The following is a 19,189-nucleotide window of genomic DNA, read 5'->3' as shown; positions in this document are numbered from 1 at the left end:
TATGAAAATATTAGCAGGAGTTGCATATCTGATTCCCCATGTCTGAATTTGGCCCCTAGCGCTGATAGAAGCAGAGGCATGTCATTTTTCTTACCGAGCTGTTCTATCCGATGGGAATTAATGTTCCTTCTGATATCGGGGATCATTTTGTTTAGCACTGGAGGGGAGGGGGGGAACCCCTTGCAGTGGATTTACCAGATGAGAGATTTTCTGCTGCACAGCAATAAGGCAGAAATAATTTTAGCCTAGAAAATTGCCTCTTTCCAATTATTCTTCCCACCCCTCCCTCCCAAGACAACAAAACAATAATGTAAGTGTTGTGCAGGCAATAGTCTAAAAATATCTCTGCTCTCCAAAAATGTGAGCCTGGTGGGAGGAGATCCTTCTCAATGTGTTGTACTGTGTGAGGCGGGAGAAGAAAAGTAATCTTGCGAACACTGAAAAGAAATGGATGTTGATCGTGCTGGAAACAAAGATTGTGTGTTCCAGCCAAGCGACATCAGTAATATAAAAAGTAGAACTGATACACGCTTTTGCAGAAAATAGAAGATGAGCTCAGCCAATGGTAACTGCAAGTGAAAGCCAGCTTTTGCTAGTTTCCAGCAGCATCAGCCATAGAGTGGTTGGTTTTCACCAGTGCTTGTGCAGTTCAGCTCCGGCACACTGACCCTAAATGTGGCTTAGAAGTAGCATGCTGAAAGTCACACATATTGGAGAATTCTTAGGACTGCTTTGCCACAGGCTGACAACTGAACATTGGCATGGACTAGTTTTGGACAGGTTGAAATGGCTAGGGAAGCAGGCCTCTGGGTTTGCAATGAATGGGAGTGGTTTGGATGCATCCAGGCTGTAGATTAATCTGTTGCTTTTTCTGTGCTATAGTGCATTTTGGAGCCTGCAGGCAGGATACCATTTTTTAAAGTCCCAGAACACCCCCGTACTCAAAGCTAGAAGTCAGCCATGCGCTGCACTGCCCATTCTGACCTTGCAAAAGTTTGAGCCAACCAAATGGACTGACGGGGACAGAACAGGGGGAAACACCTTTCAGAGGCGTGTTAGTCTGTTGCAGGGAAACCATGAAAGAGTCTTCTATCTACACGATGCACTAATTAATGCATCAGACCCACTAAAATGATAGCTATGTGTACATTTATGTAGCTCTGCACATGGGAAGAATGAAACCACCCATTGCCTAAGCTGCTCCAGCACAACATGCAAAAGTTGAAGCTTCAACACATTCCCAGTACTAAACCAGATCTGATCCACTTGTCTCTAAAAATAAGCTATAACCACTTAGTGAGGCTGTTCTCTGGCTGCTCCAAAGGTGCAGATTATTCACCTTCTATCCAAAGCTGACACAGCAGCACTGATGGTCCCTAGCTTAAGGGTAGGATTGCTTCCTGGTATGGAGCTAGGGCGAATCTGTCCACAGATTCTTGGAGCCAAATGCTAGATCCCCACCGCTGCCAGATCGGTGTTTCTTTTGTACAATAGTGTTTGTTAAAGGGGAAAAGCAATATAGAAATTGTGGTTTGCTTGTTGTTAAAAACTAAACAGCTGCACGTAGACTAAGGCTTTTTAAAGCTCTCTCTTCTGCTCAGTGTTAAAAGATGTTTCCCAGATTGATGTTGCATGTGTCCTTGTTTGAGGTGCTTGCTTGAGGTGCTTCCTGTGCTCTGTAAGAACAATGTTGACTTTGCATGTCCAAAAGGATGCGAGCCCTTGAATTTCCAGATGTTGAAGAGGTGCCCCGCCCTTGGGATTTCCTTCTTCTTGGGTACAATGGTTGAATTAGCTGTGTTGCTTGTTCCTTGAATAATTAAATGCCATGTATTTTGTTAAATCCAGTGTTTTATGTACAAGCTCCACTCCCTTCCTAAAAACCCGTTCTTGATTTACGTGCTTTTATTCTTTGGGGAATTCTTCTGACATGGTCTAAAACAATGTGTACAAAACTGATCCAGCTGAAACCTGTAGCTAAGTTTCCATACATCCTCCCCTTCCCATGAACTTCAGCTACCCCAAGCTCTTCCTGCACCTACCACCAATGTGTATGTGTTCCATATAGTTCATTGGCATTGTAACTCCAAGGAAGCTGCTTTCTTGTTTATCCAGACTTCTCATTATCCAAATATTTTGCATGGCTCCCAGGCCATCCAGGAAAGAGAGGTCATGCCGCACATATTCATTTTCCCTCTTTATTTAAACTTGAAGTAAACATCTGTACAAACAGAGGACAGACGGGAATGGGAAAGCTTGTTTGCTGGGTAGAAGACTAAACTAAAATGGCCCTTTCCCCATCTCTGGTCTAGCCACTTCTTTTGCTGAACCCCAGCTTTCTCTGGATTGGCAAAATATTCATTTACCTTTCAGAGATTTCAGATGACCTGAAAATTACAATTAGCCACTATTATTTCCCATGAGGAAGTAATGGTGAAATACACTCTTCAATTATCTTGATTTTTTTAAAAAAATAAAGGCTCTCTTGGAAACCAAAGGCAAATAATATGCTCCCTGGTTATGTAGCTTGGATATTCATTTAAAGGATCCAGAACCTAATAGGAGCATGAGAAGAAACCTGTCTGATGGGAGCAAAATCTTTGTTCCTAACAGTGGCCAGCTAGATGCTTTTAGAAAACCTACAGGCCACAAGCAGGGCACGAAGCCAAAAACAGCAGCAACAACAACCCTTCCCCATTGTATGCCTTTGGCACCTGCAAGTAGGAATGTTGGAGAATTCTGATGAAAGTGGATACAGGAATGTAAATTGCAGGTATTCACCTCTTTGTTCACTGTCCAGAATGAAATAAATCCAGTGAATACAAATAGTATTGCTTTCAGTTAGCAAGCAATTACATTTCATTACGTTTCCTTTGCATTGAAATGAGGTGCATTTCCTTTGCATTGAAATGAGGTGCATCGTAATGACAATGTGATTGTCATAATTTATGTAATTAGTTACGTAAGTTACATAATTTTGCCATAGCGGACTGCAAGATGAATAAGGTCCTTTTGGACGAAAGATGAACTGCAGCGGAATGGAAACATTGCTGCTTGCTACAGGGAGGAATGGAAAATGCTGCCTTCTTGCATCCCTATATTGAAGTCATTCACATATTGCCCCTGAACATGAAGATTCCCTTTAGGCACCACAGAATTCTGTCCTCCAGGAATTTCTCAATTCCCCTTGCACCAGCTCTTGCACGCCACAATCCCTCTCCCTAGGCCACTTTGGTCACCAACCGTGCTTTGCACCCTCCTTAAGTGCTTTGGCCTGGGTGGAATGTGTCACTGAATTGTGATAATGTCTTGATTTCTAGGATGGAGGGGTGTGTGTGTGTGTGTGTGTGTGTGTGGAAACCTCTTACTTTTGTGTGGCTGGAATGTAGCCTGCTGTCCAAAGGTAAGAATCACAGCTGTAGCTCCACCCTCATTTTGCCTCTGGCCCCACCCACAACATGGCAGTTGCCTCCACCCCAGAAGGTTGCTGAAGGGGGAATGCAGTCCTTGGGTTGACAAAGGTTCCCCACCCCTGGTTTATTAGAATATCAACAGTAAGGTAAAAAAATGTAAAGGTAAAGGACTCTTGAATGGTTAAGTCCAGTCAAAGGTGACTATGGGGTGCAGCGCTCATCTCGCTTTTCAGGCTGAGGGAACCGGAGTATGTCCACAATAACAACAGTAGCAATCTGCGCAACTGGAGAAGTGTAAACACTAGAGAGCGGGGAGAGGACTGCTTACTTTAAAAGGAATTAGGAGAGATGAGGCTGAGGCTTCTGAATTCAGTAGGCAATGGAATAATCTGTCAAGTGGTGCAGTAGAAGGATCATCATCTGGTGTATGTAATTAAACTAAGGGAGAGAAGAAACAATGCTAGCAATTATCTCTCTTCTCAAAAAGAATCTCGGAGGAAACAGGAGAGCTGAGTTACGTGTCCAAGTAATCCTAGGAAACTGGATGAAAGTCCACAGCCTCTGCATACCAAGATACTGGAGTGTTATTGTAGCGGCTCCCTCTGAACTTGAAAGATGCTGGAATTAGATTGAATTCACTACTTACAAAGCAGTCAAGGAGACCTGCTGTGAAGTGTGTCAGAATAAAGAACTGCATATGGCAGCTTCATCTTTCTGAGGGATGGTTCAGGTGTTAAATTTTGCTCTCCCTAGCCTTTTTGTTGTTCTTACTACCACTGTGGTCAGACCACGATCCCACCACAGACCACAGCACTATGTTTAATGGAAGCCTTCAGAAAATGGTCTCAGTTACCTAAAAAATGTTTTTAAAATCCTGAATGCTCACAGATTCTTGGGGTAACAGACTTTGAGACTCAAATGGCATGTTCTGGAGCTCCAGTGATGGTGGAAGTTGCTGCAGGTGAGCTCCTCCTGACTTCTATTCAATCAAGGCAGCTCAGTTAGGTTAAGAAAGCAGCCCAAAGTGACAGGCAAACTGACCTTTGTTTATTACAGGGTTCTGGGGGTGAAGGAGGGCAATGAGGAAACGAGACTGGGTCTTTTTCCTTTTCAGCTACAATCCATTTGGGTACAAGGGGCTAGTATGTTTTGTAAAACTGTTTGCAAGGCTACCTCATTCATATGTAGAAGACTTGTGTGGTTGTTGGTTTCCAGCCAAACCAAGGGCAGATCCATGTAAAAAATACGTTTGCTTGCATGCTTGTTTCTCCACTCAGCTATGACCCAGAATCCACATGGCACAGCTGCCAACCTTCTGCATTTCTGTGATTTCCACCTCTATTCTGATCCTAAGTAAACAAAATAAGATACCAAGCTGTGTGTTAATTGGCCCACGAGACTCAAGAGTCAAGCAAAGTGCCCAGTACATTATCTGTTTTGAGGAGTTGGAATGGTACATTGCAGAACTTCTATTTTTAAACGTATTAAAAATTCACCTGCTTCCCTTCCCCCAGCCAATCCGCTTGCTTCCTAAAAATCTGTTGATAATGTAAAGCTGTCTAATGAGCCTGAATTAGTGTTTTAATAGGAAAGCCTTTGCTGTGTCTGTTTTCGAATTCATTTTAAGAGTGAGATCTCACTAGATGGAGGTGTCAGAACTGAAGAAGCACTTGCAGAATTTGTATGAGCAGATCTAGATAAAAACCTGCGGTGCAACAAGAGAAACACTTTATACCAAATGTTCCTCTGATGAGTGACAGAAGTCTCTCAATGATCTGAATTCTTTCTCCTCTCCCAGCTTGGCTATTCAGCATTTTCCTCTTTGGGAATTAGAGCTACAATGCAGGAGCTGTAATTTTGGCTCAGTGATATGGCACCAGCCCACCTATTCAGATCAGTTTATCATCAGTGCTTATTGCTGCTCTAGTTCTGTTCCTCAAGGGATAATTACGGATTTCAATAGTCCAGTGCCGCAAACAATCCTTATCTGGCAAGAGATGGGTAGTGGGGGAGGCTAATAATTATTTTTCTATTTTTAAGAGCAATGGGCCATATTCCTACAATTTGCAATCAGTTCTCATTCAGGCTGTGAGCTGCATAAGACCCCTGCTGTACCAAATCAGATGCCTCTGAGATAGTCCAGAAAAGGGGTCAAAAAGCCTTTTGCCACTGTTTCGTCCCAGCAGTGGAGGTGCTTTCAGCTGTTAAGGCTAATAGCTGTTGATATACACATCTTCCATTAATCTGTCTAATCTCATAGATAGTAGCCAGCCCTGCATCTTGCTGAAAATAATTCTGTGATTCGGTTTCACATTCACATGTCATACTAAAACCAGGGATGGAAAACGTTTTTGAGCCCAAGGGCCACATTCCCTCCTAGGCAACCTTCCAGGGGCCACATGCCAGTGGTGGGTGGAGCCAGAGGCAAAAGTGGGTGGAGCAACAGATGATAAATTTGCCTTTGTGCACGAAGGCTAGTTCCTACAAAGCCCCTTCTGTTGTTCTTTTTACCAAGCAAGAAGCACTGTTTCCCATCCCTCTCTTAATAATCTGTAGTATGAAATCTGAATTTTTCACTGCTGCCACATACACAGTTTCCTCCAAGATTACCTAAGAGCATAAGAAAGCAAAGACTTTTCTGGACTTGCAGCCTCTTCTCACAGATGCCTATGGGAAGCCCACAGCCAGGACCTGAGCACAACCCACTTGTGATTCCAAGCAACTGGCATTCTGATGCATGCTGCCTCCAATAGCGAAAGTAGGACATAGCCATCATGGCTCATAGCCACTGATACCCTCCCTGAATTTGCCCAAACCCCTTTTAAAGGCATCCACATCCAGACCCCTTCAATGCATATGTGAAATTAAAGTTTTTTGCCCCATCATGCACCTCTGTACAGTTACTCATACTGATGTTTCTGAATAGTTATCAGGAGATCTGTAATTTTTAATTTATCAGTTATCTTTTAGGGAGCTATTGAGTTTTTATAGAATTGGGTAGGGGAGGAATGGGTTCAAGAATTAAAGCACACGGGCTGCCTATGGATCAAAATAGACGCTACTTTAACTGTAATGACCAGTGTAGAGGGGGTAATTTTCATTGGGACCAAAGAGTGTCAAGAGTGGAGATTTCATCCTTCCTTCCCAGTCCTGATCCCAATGAAAATCACCCCGTGCCACAATTAGCGTGAGAGAAAAAGCTGCCTCCCATTCGTGCCAATGGGAAATGTTCTTCCTAATACTAATTGTAGCGTAAGGGGTGATTTCCATTTGGACTGGGAATGAGAAGGAAGAGTTAAAATGCCTCACCCCATGTGCTGTGGTCCTGATGAAAGTTGACTTAGCCTCGCCCTCACTGTGCCAGATACTGCATTTAAAACAACAAAACAAAACAGATGTGACCGCTAGCCATGCAATTAAATTAATGTCTGCTTTTGGCTCAGAGATTCCCCAAAGATGATTTCTGAATGTCTGATGAGGACATAAAATTTCCTTGCTGAAAAGTAATAGACAAAATTCGGAAATGTCGTTTTTTTCTCTCTTTCCCCTGCATCTCATATGATATTTAACATCTGCATTTCCCAACCCCCCTAAAGTTAGATTCTAACCCTCAAATTTACAGTAAGAGCTCCTTCCCAGCTTCTGTTGCTCATGCATTTCCTCTTTCTCTGCGTTGTGGATGCCACCCTTTTCATCATTTCCTTAACTGTCAGCCATTTCCTTCACTCACTCCAGTATCCAGGTTTGGATCAAGACATCTGCCGCCTTTGAATCAGAAATGCCTTTTTAGCTGCTCCCAGCACAATCAACATCTCTTTTCAAGCTGAATGCTTTAGACACTGGCAGCGCATAGTTGGGTGCCAATAATCTTTGTGTAATTCCTGGAAATTTTCTTTCTGCGTGCGTTCATATGCAAGGTATTTGTTTAGTCATGATAACTGACAGACATTCTGGCAGGCTGCCAGTCAATGAGTCCCTCACTCTGTGCATCTGTGGGCAGATGCATCCCCAAGCTAACAAGGGAGAGCCACTCACAGAAGCACATTCTGGAGGGCAGCTGAATCCAGGTCCCCAATATTGAGAGCGAACAGAGCTAGCTATCCAGGCAAGGGGGGGGGCAGATCTGTTTGCATTCTGCAGCATTAATTGGGTCCAGGCCACGGTGGTTTAGCCTTATGTTTACATCTTCATATGATTACAGCTAACCAGAAAGATGTTTTTGCCATTGGTCATCCCTGACAATGCACAAGAGCTCTTTGCACATCTCTAGCGCCCCCTTCTCTCTCCATTGAATTTCAGATACGATGCTGCCTCGAGCATCTTTACATTAAAGGTGTTGAATATTTTTGATGTAGCAGGTCACTTTTCCTTTCCCCTCCACAGTTGGCCATGGGCAGAGTGAAGGAGACCGTATGGTTGTGTCAGACTTCCATGTGTTTGTCAGAGACAGCTTGCAGCACATTGACCTCATGAAGAAAGACCACCCAGGCCTCCCTGTGTTCCTTCTAGGGCACTCCATGGTAAGCAGTCCTGCTCTATCCCTCCTTAATGGACTCTCGGCTTCCTACCAAGGAGCAGAGGACACTTTTCCCCACTCTGGTCTTTTCTGTTTCCCTACCCCTTTTTCTTCGTTTTATGTTCATTTTACATGGATAATTGCTAAAAGCAGTAATTGCACCCATAGAGTTACTTGCGAATAGGCATGACCATGAGGGATGGGGGTCACATTCACACACACAGCACTCCCAACTCTTATTTATCTTTGGGCTCCAAAGAGCAAACAGATCTTCCAGAAATGTAAGACAATTGTAAAACACTAGGTGCATTTGGGATATTGTGCTACCCTGTACATTTTCTCAGCCTCACTATGGCCCCCAGTCTTTCCCCAACATTACCAAGCCAAGAACTCTCTCTCTCACTCACACACCACTTTGCAAGTTGAGTTAAGCTGTTTCCCCTCGAACTGTTTTTGGCCAATACATTTCTCTACAACTCAAGGACCGTAGTTAGTGTAACAATGGAGCACCAGTGTGGTGACTAAACAAGCCACTTTGGTGAGCTTTTTGGGTGAGAAGCTGTGAGAGGCAAAGAGAAAGAGAACCCACATGACTGGCCACAATATGGCCAAGGCTGAGAGACTAATCAAGCTCAAGGCTGATGTAGTAAGTAGGGAAGACACAACTTTTCCAAAGCTAGGTATGCTTTATTTCTTGTTACTCCATTAATTACTATTAATGGTTAAAGGATGAGGAACTGAAATAAGCCCATTGCCTTCTGGGATGTCCCACTCTATGCAGAGTTATGGCTTTCCCATTCAATTTCTTCTCAGGCACTCTGAAACGTTGGGTAGGCACAGATTCCTTTCTCCACATATGGTTTTGATTAACTGTAAATCAGATGGCAGTTAAAGGAGCAGAAACTACCTAGTAGAAGTCTGTTGGTTCCTCTAGCCTACACTAGGGAAAAGCTATGGTCAGAGAGATTGAGCACCAGGAGAAGGCAAGTGGGAAAAACATGTGACTGTTAATGTGGCACTTTGAGCCAGAGTTATGTGTTGTCTTTGTTCACAAACCATGCAAGCGTGGAAGTTCATAGTAGACACGTAATAATGACCTGGACATCTCTGTGTTCTTTTCCAAAACAAAGCTAGCTCCCCCAGGTGCTTAGTCCCTGTGATTGTGGAGATAAGCTAGAGATAACCTAAAAATTGATAATGCCTCGAGAAAACTTCAGAAACCAAAGTAAATGCTGAGCAGGACTACTTGTGATCTCGGAATGGGAGCTTCAGCATAGCTCCCTCTGCCATTTAACAAAAGAAGCATGAATTATGCAAAATAAGCGAATATATACAAATATGCACAATTTACTCATAACTCCAAATTCTGCTTTCCTTGATGAAGACTTTTTGTTTCCTTATTGCATGAATGGGAATAATGAGTTTTAAAACACAGAATATGCACAATTATTATATGTTCAATTATTATTATTGTGTATATAAGCAAAACATAAAAAGGATCAGGAATGCAAATACAAAAGGTAGTCTGTTTAAGCCACTTGCCAGACGCTTCAGAGGAATGGTATGCCAGTATAGGGCTCTAGAGCATGCAGTTCAACAACTTTCATTATGGGGATATATGCCCTGTTAATCTGCATCTCCAGTCATTAAGGGTTGGTATATTTACCTGCAGTGTTGCATTTGCTTGCAAAGCAAACCCGGACTTCTGACCTCTGAGCCAGATCCCATGGCATAAAACTGGCCCTGGCTCTCTCCTTGCTATGTGATTGCCTTTGCTTGGCACAGCTAAGCAAGGGCTGGAGGCAGCTATCAGCGCTGCAGGAGTGCCAGTGTCCACACCTGCATCAATAGTAGGAACGGGATAGTTATTCAGTGTGTTGTTCCTTTCTATAGAGTGGCAACCAGTAGGATCAGCTCATTAGTTAAGGCCCCTGGAAGATCTTCTAAGCCAATATGATGCCCCCTCCTTTTATCTAGCATTACTACCATGCTGTTAGCCATCCCCATATCCCACGGCATTATGCTTCAAAGACTTGCCACATGAAAAGTGCATTACCTATTGTTAAGTTTAAAAAGAAAATACTGAGTCAGGATTAGTGGGTGCAGTTTTGCAACCGGGGAAATCTGAAACATGAACTCCCCTAGTTCTAAAAGCCTCACTCCCCTTTGAACAGGACCCCTATTAATTAATTCAGTTGAATTTGCCTTAGGAAACAGAGACAACTACAAATCCCATGCTCCCTGGCAGGAAAATGAAAACTTTGAACATGCTCAGGTCCATCATTTTTGGTTCAGTAGGGGTTAGGCAGCCTTCTCCTGTTTCTAGAAAGACTTTTCTTTGTTTGGAATGGGTAGTAGCAGAATTCAGCACACAAAAAATAATTAATTTTAAGTTTCTGAGTGTTCCCAAGGAAAGTTCAAAGCAAAACAAAAATGATTTTTGAGACAAGCTGGTTTGAGTTCACCCGTCACTAGTCCGAATGCAACCTACTTGAATGAAGATGTTTGGTTTGAAGATCATAGCATACCTTTAAAGGCAAATTGACTATAGCAATAGTCTGATTCCTAAATCCTCATTAAAATGAAGTCTTACATAGTCTTCTTGTCGTTTCTACATGTAAACAGGATTATGACTCTCCAGCTCCATAGAATTTCACCAAGGCAATTAATTGTTTGTAATTCCCACTGAGCACTCCCTGCTTATTGGTGCCTGAGATATGCTCTGTCCTGGTTGTACTGATTTGTGATCCAAGATAGCCTTGCCATTTGATTAGTTGAAACAATGTTGTTAAAAGACTGGTCAAATATTAGCCAACAATACTCAAGTATTTAAAGCCTTAGTTTAGTCTCTAATTGCAAAAGCCCCTGTCTCCAAGAAGATTCTAGAGTCCAGTCCTTCACAGGGTTTTTAAAGACCACCATATTAGGCCTTCCTCCCCACAGCAAATGTAAAGGACTCTCTTTCTCTGTTGAGCCTAGCTCCTACCTAGGTGTTTGTGACCTGTGCCGCTGTGGTGAAAACTCGCATATGTGTGCTTCATGCTTCTTCCTAAACTTCATGTTTCAGTTCAGACATGCTTTTATTATTTGTACACCGCCCACCTGAGTGAGTTGCCCCAGCCACTCTGGGCGGCTAGGATAACTGGGCGGTAAGAATAACTAGGCCCAAATGATTCAGCCTTAGTTTTCATAGACACCTTGTAAGCATAAGGGAAGGGTAGGGGTTGTGCCTGAGAGCTGTGCTCTGAATGCCAAGGTACCTGGAGGCCATTCACACATGAATTTGGCTGCTCTATGTGAGGCAGCCAGTTAGAGCCCCCACTCAAGCAAAGGAGCCCTACACACACACACACATTTAAGAAGTGCCGTGCTGGATCAAACCAAGGACTCATCTAGTCCAGCATCCTGTTCTCACAGTGGCCAACCAGATGCCTGTGGGAAGCTCACAAGCAGGACATGAGTGCAGCACCGCTCCCCCCATTTGAGCTCTCAAGCAACTGGCATTCAAAAGCATACTGTTTCTTATACTGATACCAGAGGTTGTGTACAGCCATCGTCACCCTGAGCTGTAGCTTCTGGAGGAGGAAAAACCCCCAGAAAGTTTTAAGAAATGTCTGAATGTCAGAAAACAGCTTTGCCTGGGTGTGTGTGTTTAATAGCTGAGGTTTTACTCAGTGTCTAGCTGCACAACTCTCTTACTCATTCAGTTTTCTCTTTGTCTTTTGTTGATATCCTGGGTTTTTTTTGGCCAGCCTGTTTTTTCTGCCATCTCCCCTTTTCCAGTTGCATGGCTCCTTAACTCACCTTGTCTTTCTCGATAACATACAACCATCTTGTGCCCCTTTGATTGTGTCAGTTCTTCCTCCATATTCTTTACCTTTATATGCACATCAGAGGCATCCTTCCTTTCCACACCACCGGGACAACCATACCCTTATCTCTTGCACCTTGTTGCCCCACCCCAATTACTGTTTTAAATTTCATAGGTGGGAGGGTAGTAAATAAAGTAGTTTACTGTTCTTATTTCTCTCTGCTAAACTATGTATAACTTGAGATTTATATATGGATGAGCTTGAGCTTGATGTAACTATCACAGAATAGCTCCGTGCAGATTGACAGGATGCCTTCTTTCATATAATTGTGCTTCTGAGTGTTGCAGTGGCTGCAGCAGCACTGGAACCCCCTTTGAAGCACAAAAATTGCTCTGCTGGGATTGGCAGGTGAATCACACCTGTGATACACACTTGTATCCATGTTATAAAAATTGAGATTGCCAGCTTCACAGGCGTTGTGATCCCATGTTGGCACTTCAGAAAAAATAGTTGTCAATTGAACTCAGTGGCATGTGAGGATGAAACTCTTATCTAAAATTGTTTTTTGTTGTGTGTAGAAGGAAATTCAAGTTAACTGCTTTGGCTCAATTGTAGCGCATCACTAGAGCAAATCAACAAGATACCTGGGTACAGTAACAGACCTGGTTACTGTACTTGCCTATAAAATACTTAGAATCCCTCTTTGCTCTATTGGGATTAATATTCCTTCATTGCGGGGGGTTGGACTAGATGACCCTTGGTGTCCCTTCCAGGTCTACAATCCTATGACTATAATACTCATTGTAATTGCCAGTGTTTTCACTCAAAATATTGCTTGCTTTTTCATTTCAGGGAGGAGCCATCTCCATCCTCACCGCGTGCGAAAGACCAAATGACTTTTCAGGCATGGTATTAATTTCTCCTCTAGTAGTTGCAAGCCCAGATGTAGCAACACCGATCAAGGTAAAAATACAGGCATAAATTAATTTCCAACACACTAGCTAAATGTCAGCTGAGCTTCACACAGTCTCCAGCCAGTAGCTCTTTTTTCCCACCAGTCCTTCCTCTCTGTACATGTCAATTTGCACTAAAAAAGAAAAGAAAAGGGGGAAAGGATTAATTTAAGGTCCTTGCTAATTTTAAATGAATTTCAGAGGAAAATTCATGGTCACTACGAAGACTATGGGTCTAAATATGTGTTGGAAACATGTGAATAGCAAAATCCCAGTGGCTGCCTTTTAAGAAAGCGCATGAGGCAGCATTGAGAGAGAGAGAGATATGGAACACAGAAACCTGCAAAGACCTAACAAATGGCTTTTGCTGTCACTTTACCTTGCCAATTCCCCCCTCCCCCGATTTTTCCATATTCCAGGTTCATGTTTACCTTTGTATAGTCACTATGAGTGGAAGGACACTTGACAGTTATAATTCTGCCTAATGACATACATTTATGTGATTAGTGGGCTTGGGAGGCGAAGTTCAACCTGGTTTGCTTTAGCTTCATAGGTTTAGTCTCAGTATTACACAACAAGCAATTTTGAATTTGCTTGCATTTAAGTGGATGTTGGGGGGGGGGGGGAATGCCCTGAGATTGGAAAAGTAGCCTCCATCCCTATAGCCAGTCCCGTCATCTGTTAATGGTAAGCATGGGAGCATGCATACAGTTGATGCTCTACTCAGACTTTATAATGGTAAAATTTAGATTTTTAGAATGGGGACATATCCTAATCTTCATTATTTATATCAGTGGAATTCAGCTAAGTTTTACTCAGAGAAGATCTATTGAAATGGATGCCCCTAACTTGGACATATTTGTTAGTCTACTCTGAATAAAACATAGTTGAATCCCACCTTATTTGTCTTGTTAAGAGTGCATGCAGTGCATTTATATGTACCATCATCTAGATCAGGGTTTCCCAAACTTTGGGTCTCCAGTTGTTTTTGGACCACAACTCCCATCATCCTTAGTTAGCAGGACCAGTGCTTGGGGATGATGGGAACTGTAGTCCAAAAACAGCTGAAGACCCAAGTTTGGAAAACCCTGGTGTAGATGGATATGCACCATAATGAGTTAAATCTACCAACCACAACTCCTGGCAGAAGACACTGTGCAAGAACCTGCTCAGATGAGTTCATTAGCTTTTCCTCAGATATTTTATCTATCAAGGTACTTGTTACACAAAGCTGTTTAATTAAAAGCCTGTTGTTTCACTTGGTATCATCCCCCAGGAAGCCAGAACATCTCATCTCCTCAGGCCAGTGGTAGGAACTGAGCCTAGACAAAACACACTAGGCAGAGTATAAGTAGTAGTGCACAAACAAAGCACAGGGTCACATTCATGTCATATATTTAAAGCAATCTTATACGTCTTCAATAGTCATGGCACACACACACCCCAAAAAAAGAATACTGGTAACTGTAGTTCATTAAGGGTGATAGGAAATATAGCTCTGTGAGGGGGTCTCCTAACATGTAGAAATATTAGTGCCAGTGGAAAGGTGAACTTTTCCAAGTGACTTGAAGTTGCAGGACCACATTTGCATTTCTGGAGAATACATTTATGTCCTAAAATCTCTCTCTTGGCCCATGTGCTAAATGGAGCTCATGAAGCTTTGGTACAAAAGGAGTGTTCCATGGCAATGGCATTTGCAATGCCTGTAAATGCCTCTGTGACTGCTTTGATATTTGGTACCTTGGAGAAACTCTTCATTTCATCCTTTTTATCTTTGCTCTAATACAGTATAATTTCCCAATCCATAGCAACTTTGATGAAGGAGGATGAGAGAATGTTATGTGACTGGGCGTACTTAATGGATTTGTACTCTAGCAAGGTCACACTTTATACTTTGCAGGAAGTATCTCTGGATACAGTATTTGACATTCAAAGAGACTATAAAACAAAGGCCCAGCTATTTGTTTTCTTGGTTGTCAACATTTCCAAGCAATCACCACTTAATTAGAAGGTAATTTTCAAAAGATCAGAGGAGAATTTTAAATATTGGGCTTGATTGCAAAATGCTTTTAGTGGGAGAAAGAAATACATTTTCCTTCTCTTCTGTGGGCATTTGTATGCTCCGGAAGTTCAGACCTTTTGCATTTAACTCCCAGAGGGCAGGTATGCAATAGATTTCCTTAGTCAATGCCTGCACATTTGTTCTTGTTTATTTGTGTCCCCCTAGAGAATGTGCTTCGCAGAAAGAGTTGCAGCCTAGGCAAATACTGGGTGGATTGCACAGGCGACAATTTGCATTGTAACAGACTGAAATTAGAAGTAAATGGTGATGAGACAAAATTGGACTGCATTGAAAAGTGAAACGCTGCCTCAGTATTAGCTTCTTCAGCAAGGAAGCTTATTTTCCCTGCTTATTTTGGTGCCAGGAAGAAATGTAGGAATCCTGAAGCTGGACAAAGATGTGTTGAGGAACACTGCCTGTTGCATCATGCTTGTCCTTGTAAATGACCGTGGGAACTTTTCCTGCCTTTTCAGTGTATTTGTACTAGAGCTGTTAGTTGGCACTTAAGACCGGATCCTCAGCTGGAATATAACATTGATGTGGTGGTACAGCAACAGAGAACCTCAAACCATTTCTGCCACCTGCCGATCTGGCTCCTGCAACTCTCTTCTTTGCTGTCCAAGTTACTAACTACATTCATCTCCCTCAGGTTTTTGCAGCTAAAATACTTAACTTAGTTCTGCCAAACTTGTCCCTGGGATCTATCGACCCAAACGTCGTTTCCCGGAATAAGAAAGAGGTGAGAATTTTATTGCTCTTGCAAATCACTGCGGTGTCTGTTCTTGTTTCCCAGTCTTGTCCATTTGTTCTTGCCTCAGCAGTTTGACTGAACTACAAGGGCCAAGTTGCATCTTGGTACAAACTGATGAAATGCCCTTGGAAAAGGGATGGGACCCTGTCTGTATAGACAATGAGAGAATTTCATATGGCACTTAGGAGGAGAAAATTTAATCCAGCCTGAAATGACTTAATCCTCATATGTTTTGCATCAGTATTGTGAAGCAGGGAAAATTCATTCTGTCATTCTGTGTCCCTGTTCTTCATCTTAATATGGAAGCAAATGGGTTGACTTCATAGTTGTCATGATGCACCAGTGGTGGAGGCTGCCCAATAGTCGACCTTGCATTTTGCAGTAGCTCTGTAGACAAGCATCTTCCTTCCTGCTTACAGACGTTTTCTGAAGCACAAGGATGCAAACCTGCATCTGCAGCCGCTAGTAAAACCAGAGGTGTCCACAGCAGCTTTAGCATCAAAATGGTAACAAATAAAAATGTACTTGTTCTTTAAAGGAGAACACAACCATGGGCATACAGGGAGGGGGGAATGAATGTAAGCAGAGCCTGACAAAGGATTGCTAGACGGGGTTGTAGTTCATTGTAAAGATCAACTGAACTGACAGGAAATGGCACTCTGGGATTTTGAAAAAAGCAGGAGACTATAGCATGTTAGTGAACGCACATTCCTACCAGCTCAGATGTCTCTCAGATGCACTGTAAATATACTGAATGCTGCTAACTCGCTAGGTAAGCTGCATTGCAATGATTAATACATGCTGATGGAGCTCTCACCCTGGAAATGCTAAGAAGGTGTCTGACAGCAAAGTGCCAACAAGATGCCAGCAATGCAGCAAGGTTAAAATGCTTCTTAGCACATCCAGCCTGTTGTAGTCAGCATAGTCAACAACACTTGTACTTAACAGAGAGGTCCACACATAGCAGCTTAAAGGAGGATTGGGTGTATGTGGCTAAGTAATTGAGCACATGCTCTGCATTTAGGGTCTCAGATTCAATCTTTGGTATCTTTCATTGAAGAGTCTATGAGCCAGACTGCATGCTAAATTTCCTGTGTTTCTGGGCTTTTCAGTACAGGGATGTTTTAACTTAAATTGCTGGCACAGGGGCTTCAACATACCTGTAGCTTGCATAGTAAAAAAAAAAATGCTCTTATTGAAATGTATGGGATGGTCCGTGTCTCTCTCCCTCCCCCCCTCCCCCCCCCCCGCAAATTACAGACACACAGGGGCAATAATCCAGATCAGAACCACAGCAGGTGGCAAAGGGTTAAAGCCTTCCAAATCCCCATGCTAGGGTCCCAGCAATTGGTGTAGAAAACAAATCAAATACTTAAAGGCACAGCTACATATTGAGTGTAACTTGTAGTTTGCCCTTCTGATAACAGATCTGGCTAGGAAAGATCCCTGCCTGGAGAGCCATTATCAGTCAGGCTAGACAATATTTACTAGGAAGAAACAATGGGCCATCTCTCCAGAAGGCCACTTTTGGCAGGTTTTCATGGAAGTCATCCAATCCTTATAGTCCACATGTGCAGTGTATTGGACCTGTAGTAGCAGTAGCAGCTCGCATGGAGTGGTGGTGTTGTGTAGCCACCCTCCCAACACTGGCACAGTATACCTGGACAGTGCTGGGGCAGGGAAGGGCAATGGTGTGGGTAGGACTGTGCAGATGTTGGATTCGCTCCACCAGTAAGGCCATGCAGTCCTGCCCCAGCACCGCCCAGTTAACCTGTAGCAACACTGGTGTTGGCCAGGCAACTCTGTGATGCTGTTCCACTGCACTGACCACTACTGCTTAACAAATGGCTTTGGAACCAGGAACACCTCTTTGATGTGTCGTCATACATTACAAATACCTAGCAATTTGGAAATATTGTCTAGTCTGCTGAGATTAGATTTCTTCTGAAACATTACCTATAAAAGTTTGGACAGTTTCTCTCTCTCTCTCTCCCTCCCCCCCCCCTCTCTCTCTCACACACACACAGCAGTCCCCAGTTTCTTAGTTCCACCTACACTCAGAATCTTCAAAACACGAATTTAGAATCTGCTGGGAACAGCATGGGAATTTGTCTGATATGCACATGAGACTGTATCAGATTAAAAGCTCATCGAGGCCTTTCTAGGGCCTCTTTTTGCACAAGTGTGCTCAAGACACACTTCCCGACACCTATAGGGAGTGTGTATTAGGACCCACCCTATTATTGTGGCTATAGTTTGTTTTAAAACATTTTTAATGCAGTATTTTCAGTTGTTGTAACCCAACTTGGGAACTTATGGTGAAGGGCAGATGATAAATTGAAATAATAGTAGTAGCAGTAGCAATAACAGCCCAGCGATGCAAAAATGCCCAAGGTGAGTCACAGCTGATCTCTGACTCCAAAGTTTGTCCGTCTCTGCTATGTGCACCAGAACTTCAAAGCAATTTGAAAACATTGCCGTGTCTGCTGACATTGGGTTACTTTTGAAAAATGACCTATCTGTAGTTTGACAGAAATAAATCCCCAGCATTTTAGTGTCATCTACACTCAAAACCTGCAGAATACAAGTTTAGATTGTACTGGGAACAGCCACTATTTACATGCTGCACGTATTCATCTGCCAGACCAATTTCTAGTCTCTATAAATATCATTGGGATGTCCTCCAAGAATTTCCTGACTTGTTTGTGTTCATAGCAGTTTGGTTTTGCAAACCAGGAACTGAAATGTAAATGGTGGATTTGAGACATTTTGATCAAAAAAAAAATCTTGCTTGTTAAATCTGATGCAAAACTCCAGATGTGTTGGGGTGTAATTTCAAAAGAAAGCAAGGCTGTCACCATAATCTAAAATGTGTTTGATGCAAAGGCTGTGTTGCTATAGGTTTATACTGGGGGGGGGGGGGCTTGCCTGCCTTAATAACCAATAGCCCCTGAATCTAGTTGAACAATCCCTATTGGTCCCATATTATAGTGTGTATCTCCATCTGCATTAAGATACATCCAGCTGGTTCAGTGGACCTGAGTGATCATTACAAAGCAGATGGGAATCCAGAATCCAACCTTCTCCCACACACCAGTCTTCCCCTCCCAATCTCTGAAAAGGTCATTAAACCAAATTTTAGGGCTGAAGAACTGTATCAGGAAAGGATCAGGATATTAGGAGGAATTCAACATAGCGCTATGGAGATCACTCCGTTGGTGCAAGCATTTGTGCTTACCTGATGAAGAAAGCGCTCCCCCTGCACCCTGTTCTGGGGGTTCCCCTGGCCGCCACCCCCAAGATAGGGGAAGCCCCGTTTCACTAGCAGTAAGTAGTCCTTCTCTGTGGTTTCACTAACGACTAGTTAGATGAACCCAGGCAATAGTTTCTGTGCTGGAAACTTGGGAGGGGGTTGCAAGCATCATGATTACTCTGCAGTATCAAAGCAACTCACAATGTTCCAGTGATGTCTATTGTGTTTTCTTCTTTGTTTTGCTTTACTGTATTACTGTATTACTTAACCGCTTTTCTACCACAGTTTTTGTTTTTTTATTTCTTCATTTATATCCTGCCCTGCCTCCCAAAGGAGCCCAGGGAGGCAAGCACATCCACAGTTTTGTTTTTTGTTTTTTGTTTTTAAAAAGAAGTGTCCTAAAACAGTTAAAAATGGTTTCGATTAAAA

At 42.8% G+C, this 19,189-nt stretch overlaps 1 protein-coding gene across 10 annotated transcripts in view; it reads left to right on the top strand.

Moving 5' to 3' along the window:
- MGLL (monoglyceride lipase) overlaps positions 1 to 19,189 on the top strand; it is a 145,897-nt gene that overhangs the window by 116,934 nt on the left and 9,774 nt on the right. For all 10 annotated transcript variants that reach the window (XM_083603134.1, XM_083603136.1, XM_083603133.1 and 7 more), the window contains 3 exons: positions 7,797 to 7,933; positions 12,594 to 12,704; positions 15,406 to 15,495. In XM_083603134.1, the coding sequence (XP_083459260.1) occupies positions 7,797 to 7,933; positions 12,594 to 12,704; positions 15,406 to 15,495 (338 nt within the window). The remainder of the gene's footprint in view (positions 1 to 7,796; positions 7,934 to 12,593; positions 12,705 to 15,405; positions 15,496 to 19,189) is intronic.

The sequence above is a fragment of the Podarcis filfolensis genome (assembly GCF_964270895.1).
Source record: "Podarcis filfolensis genome assembly, chromosome: 2".
NCBI classification, from domain to species: Eukaryota; Metazoa; Chordata; class Lepidosauria; order Squamata; family Lacertidae; genus Podarcis; species Podarcis filfolensis.
Note: the sequence above shows the minus strand (reverse complement) of the source record. Positions and strands in the feature narration are given on the sequence as shown.